This window comes from Calidris pugnax, unplaced genomic scaffold, assembly GCF_001431845.1.
Source record: "Calidris pugnax isolate Ruff unplaced genomic scaffold, ASM143184v1 scaffold102, whole genome shotgun sequence".
Classification (NCBI taxonomy): domain Eukaryota; kingdom Metazoa; phylum Chordata; class Aves; order Charadriiformes; family Scolopacidae; genus Calidris; species Calidris pugnax.
The window spans coordinates 2,508,895-2,514,254 of NW_015090846.1; the positions used below are offsets into that span (position 1 = coordinate 2,508,895).

The window sequence follows — 5,360 nt, forward strand, 5'->3', positions numbered from 1 at the left end:
GGGGGGGGGGGGTGGTGATGGAGGAGGAGGGACGATGTGGTGGGGATGGATGGGGGTGCACAGCTCTCAGCTGGTCCCTCTTGCCCCCCCCCTGCAGTGTAACACCACGTGTGGCCGGGGTGTGAAGAAGAGGATCGTGCTCTGCCTGGAGATCGTCAACGGGAAGATCAAGACCCGCAGCCCCTCCGACTGCGACGTCGCCAAGAAGCCCGTGGAGGAGACCACGTGCTTCGAGAGGCCGTGCTTCAAGTGGTACACCACCCCCTGGTCAGAGGTGAGCGGGGAGGGAGCGGGGAGCCTGGGGGAGCTGTGGGAGGGAGGTGGGGTTCGAAAACACCCTTCCTTCAACGTGTGCTTGCCCTGAGCCTGGGGTGCCCCATCCCCTCCTACAAAGGGCCATACCATCTGCAAAATAACCCAGGAGATGGGTGAAGCTCTGCAGGATGCAGACCCCAAGGGAGCACCCAAGGGGCCTTTTCACTGCCGTGGCAGCTCGAGGCACAGACCCTACCCTGCCAGGGTGCAGTCAGGACTGGCTGTGCTCAGAATGGGAATGAGAGGAGGTGTTTCAGGGTCAGCTTTGGCTTTTTTTTTCTTTTTTTTTTCTTTTTTTTTTTTTTTTAAATCTGGATGTTGCCTACCCTTTCAGAAAGGTTTTTGAAGGAAAATTAGCAGGTTTAGCTTGTTGCTTTCAGTTGCTGTTTACTTGTGGCTGTCCTAGGACAGGTTATGTGAGACTCCGTCTTTCCTGCCCAAGCCCCAGGTTTTGAATGAACAGACTGAGGAAACCAGTAAGTTGGCACTGGTTTGAAATACTTTTTTTTTTTTTTTCTTCTTTCTCTTCTTTTTTTTCTTTTTTTTTTTCCTCTTCTTCCCTGCCTTACCCTGCAGCTGCTGGTTGGGTGTGCATGGATCCCATGGGATGCAGGGGATGGGGATGCAGTTTGCCCCAGCACCCTACATGGTCCACAAAGGCAACCAGGGCTCGGTGGCTGTGGGGACACGAGCCCAGGGAGCATGGGCGAGGAGCTGTGAAGGGCTGCGGCCGGCTCCTCGTGAGCCCTCCCCGACGCAGCCCTCCTCCTCCTCCTCCGTGCTCCAGGCACCTCGTTTTGTTTAGTCTTGCAAACCCTCCTTGCAGCCTATAATTAGCCAAGGCGGCCCTGCTGTAATCCCAGCCTGACGAGGCATCCAAAGGGCAGCAGGCAGCGAGCACCGGGACCAGGAGAAGGCTCTGCAGCCCCATGTGCAGAGATGCTGGCTCCACAGCCCCACACGGAGCTGGGGTGCTGCTGGGGGGGTCCCACGGCCTTGGGGGGGGCTGCAGGCACTCTGGTGCCCCCGGGACCTGGCCAGCTGGTCTGTGGCCCTTCGCAAAGGGCAGCAGGAGGAGGGAGGCTTGCAGCCGCAGGGAATGGGAGCGTGTCCACGTCTCCCCGGGCAGAGGCTGCTGCAGGCAGCTGATGTTGCTGGCAGCAAAGACGGAGCGAGAGGCCAAGCAGTGCAGGGCTGAGACATGACATTCAGCCAGGGGAAGTGTTCACCTCCCTGCCCTGACATTTCCAGTGAGCACGTTATTTATTTATTTTTTTTAAGCAGGTCCTGGCTTAGCACAGACCCCGCCGCGGCAGGGTCTCGCCTCAGCCTCCCTTCTCTTCTCTCTCTTCCCCAGTGCACCAAAACCTGCGGCATCGGCGTGAGGATGCGGGACGTGAAGTGCTACCAAGGGAAGGACATCGTCCGGGGCTGCGACCCGCTGGTGAAGCCGGTGGGCAAACAGACCTGTGACCTCCAGCCCTGCCCCACAGAGCCCCCAGGTGAGCCCCGCTGCTGGCAGCACCCCCAGCATTCATTTTCCACTCATCCCCCCCAAAACAGCACTGCCTAGCATCTTATCTTGCACCAACCCCCCATTTGATAGCACCAGGGAGGACATAAAAGGGACAGCTCTCCTTCTGTGCCCAAATACATTACTATGAGGGTGGTGAGACACTGGAACAGGTTGCCCAGGGAAGTTGTGGATGCCCCATCCCTGGAGGGGTTCAAGGCCAGGCTGGATGTGGCCTTGAGCAACCTGCTCTAGTGGGAGGTGTCCCTGCCCATGACAGGGGGGTTGGAACTAGATGATCTTTGAGGTCCCTTCCAACCCAAACCATTCTATGATTCTATGAAATAATGGGGCACTGTGCACTGGCTATTTCTGGAGGTAACCCCGTTAAATTAAGGGGAGAGTTGAAAAGAAGCATGCTCTGACCTTAGGATAAAAGGGAGCTTGGGAGAGCTGACTCGGGTGCTGCTTCTGTGTGATCCCAGCTAATGTCTAGGAAGTTTCATCCGTGCCATTATTTTAATGATTTTTTGGTCTCCAAATGTCCTGCGGGATTTGTAACTATCTCGTTATCTGACTCGTCTGCTGGCTCAAAGCCCCTGTGATCTTTAGTGAACACGAGGTTCTAATTATTTAATAGGATTTGGGAATAAGAGTGGTGTGAGAGAAAAGCACGAAAATGGGAGACAGATTTGGGGCCAGCTCCTGGCTCAGCTCTGGGCTCGTTGACTCCCCTCGGCTGGTTCTCCTGCAGGGTCTGGGATGTGACACGGGGCTTGTGAAGTGTCTCCTGACCCCCTTGTAGCAAGCTGCCTGCCCTAGGAGCAGCCTGGTTTCATGCATCCTATGGGTTTTAAGCTAATATATAACTGCAAATCCTATGGGTTTGAAGCACAATATTGCTCTGAAGGAGGTGGGAGGGTGCTATGGGTTTGAAGGACAATATTGCTCTGAAGGAGGTGGGAGGGTGTTGAAGCCATCTTCTGGCCTCCTCCCTCTCTCCAGAAGCTCACCTGCCCCTAACTCCTGCTGTAACACTGCTAGATTCCCATTCTCTTTCTCAAATAGCCTCTATGGGGCAGAAATTGTATGTTGGGATCACCTTGTGCCCTACTAGGAGAGGCCCTTGGACTGGGAGCAGCTCAGTGCCAGGCACCCTTGGTGGCTCCATTTCACAGGGAAAAGCTTGAGCTTTGAGGCTGGGACCAAATGAGGCTCAGGTGTGATGAAACGAGTCAACCTTCTCCTGCCTTTGCTTAAGTTAAGGATGATAATTACGGAGAAGCTCCACAGTGTTTTCCAGGGGATATTCTGCCAGACAGAATATTATGGCCTCAAGTTGCACCAGGGGAGGTTTAGATTGGATATTAGGAAAAATTTCTTCACAGAAAGGGTTAGCCCGCATTGGAATAGGCTGCCCAGGGAGGTGGTTGAGGCACCATCCCTGGAGGTGTTCAAAAGTCGGGTTGACATGGTCCTCAAGAATATAGTTTAGTGATTTTTTTTTGTTTGTTTGTTTTTTAATTGCTTATTTCTTATTTATTTTTTTGTCAGAGTTAGGTTGATGGTTGGACTAGATGATCTTTAAGGTCCCTTCTAACCTAGACGAGTCTATGATTCTACATCAGGGAGGTGGCAGTCACGGCTGGGGTGTTTAGGTCAGGCTGTGCATGGAGGGCATCAGGGAGGTGGCATTCGCAGCCGGGGTGTTTAGGTCAGGCTGTGCATGGAGGGCGGGGGGGAAATAATCTCCCGAGCTCGCAATGGTTTATTTTTCCTGTTTCTTTTCCTCATCGGTGCCTTTCGCCTTCTCTCCCCCAGACGACAGCTGCCAGGACCAGGCAGGAACCAACTGTGCTTTGGCCATCAAAGTCAACCTGTGCAGCCACTGGTACTACAGCAAAGCCTGCTGCCGCTCCTGCCGCGCACCCCACTCCTAGTGCCCGGCAGCACCCCTGGGCTGCTCCTCCCTTAGCAAGGGCTCCCTCTGCCATTTAGTAAACGCTACACATCCCACAGACTGGTGTCAAGGAGGCTTTGGGGTTGGTTTTGGTTTTTTTTTTTTCCCTTCCCACCAATGCAGAACTCCTCTCTGGGTAGAGAAGGAACGGTGCCGGCACGGCTCGGCTTCACCGCTGTACATTGGTAGCCCTCGTTATCAGAGCTGTACATAAAGTCGTGTATATTTGATTTCCCCTGAACTGCAGACACCGTGTTTCACAAGGTCTGGTCCTTTTTTTTTTTTTTGGGTTTCTCTCCTCTCTGCACGTTTGGGGTTGGCGATGGGAAGGCGTGAAGTGGAAGTTTCCCTTCGCAGAGCAGGGGGTTCAGTGCCTCTCTCCTCATTTATCCCCCAGACCTCTCGTTAGCTGGCATTTAATGTGGTGGGAACCTGATTTTTTGTTTGCTAAATGAACTCAAGCCCAAGCCCTTCTTTTGTAATATGTAGGTGTATACTTTTTCAGAGAATTTTATCTTATAATCAAACGTTAGTTCCATAGTCCTTACAACCCCCCCGTAATGCTGACATATTGTATATAATATGGAAACATAACTGCACTTTATATCACAAAAAAGACGTGCTCTTTTTTAATATATTTGTTTACAGACAGTGAACTTTATCCATATAATCATTAATTTGTACTCATATGTATATTTTAATAAAGTTGTCATATTTATGGTGGTATCCCGTTTTATTCTCCAATTTGTAGTGGGTGTTTGCCCCGTGTGCTGGGAACACTGGAGCTGGGGCTATGACCTTGCTGGTGAGAAGATCTGGAGAATTGCAGCTGCTTGGACAGTGACCCCAGGAAAAGTCCCAGCAGCAGGGAAACGGGGAATTTTTGGGATGGTTGCTCTGGGTGAGGGGCCCTTTGGGGCTTTGTGTGAAGCTTCTCAGGAGTGTGTAAGCAAAGAGGCTCGACAGGGACTTTCCACGCTCCCAAGGAGGGGTTATTGCTCTGTATTTCTGCAGGAATGACTCACCAAGGCCAGGCCAAAGGTTCTTTATCATCCCCGTATGAGCGTGTGCACCCCAATTCCTCCTGCACTGCTCCCCTCAGCAGCAGGGAAATGGCACCCAGGTGAAAGCTTTGCAAACAGCATCCTCTGTTTGAAGATGTACAGGGACAAAAGAAGTCAGCCTCAAACCCCATGTCAAAGTAATTTATTTCTTTTTTTTTCTTTTTTTTTTTTGGTTGGTTTCCCCCCCTGCCCTCTGTGATTCCCAAAGTCCTGTACAACAGATCACCAGGTGAAGGTTGGTGAAAGCCAACCGTTCGCTTAGTTTCCAAGCTACACAGGAAGGAAAAAAGGATAAAAAAAAAAAAGGGGGGGGCAGAAAGGGAAGGCTGGGGAGAGGAGTACGGTCACGAGAGATGCAAAGAAGAGGAGGGCTCGACGCGTGGAAACAAACCCCGGTGAGAACTGTACACAGGAGCGTGGCCCCAGCGGTGGCCGTGCCCCCCGAGCAAAGGCATCGTGCCCCCCGGGACGATCACAGGGACCACGCTCAGAATATTAAACACGTACG

General features: G+C 52.4%; 1 protein-coding gene across 5 annotated transcripts in view; it reads left to right on the forward strand.

Moving 5' to 3' along the window:
• ADAMTSL2 (ADAMTS like 2) overlaps positions 1–4,514 on the forward strand; it is a 27,412-nt gene extending 22,898 nt beyond the window's left edge. For all 5 annotated transcript variants that reach the window (XM_014942962.1, XM_014942965.1, XM_014942963.1 and 2 more), the window contains 3 exons: positions 98–274; positions 1,673–1,817; positions 3,650–4,514. In XM_014942962.1, coding sequence (XP_014798448.1) covers positions 98–274; positions 1,673–1,817; positions 3,650–3,768 — 441 coding nt within the window. In that variant the 3' untranslated portion in view covers positions 3,769–4,514. The remainder of the gene's footprint in view (positions 1–97; positions 275–1,672; positions 1,818–3,649) is intronic.
• Positions 4,515–5,360: the final 846 nt, after the last annotated feature.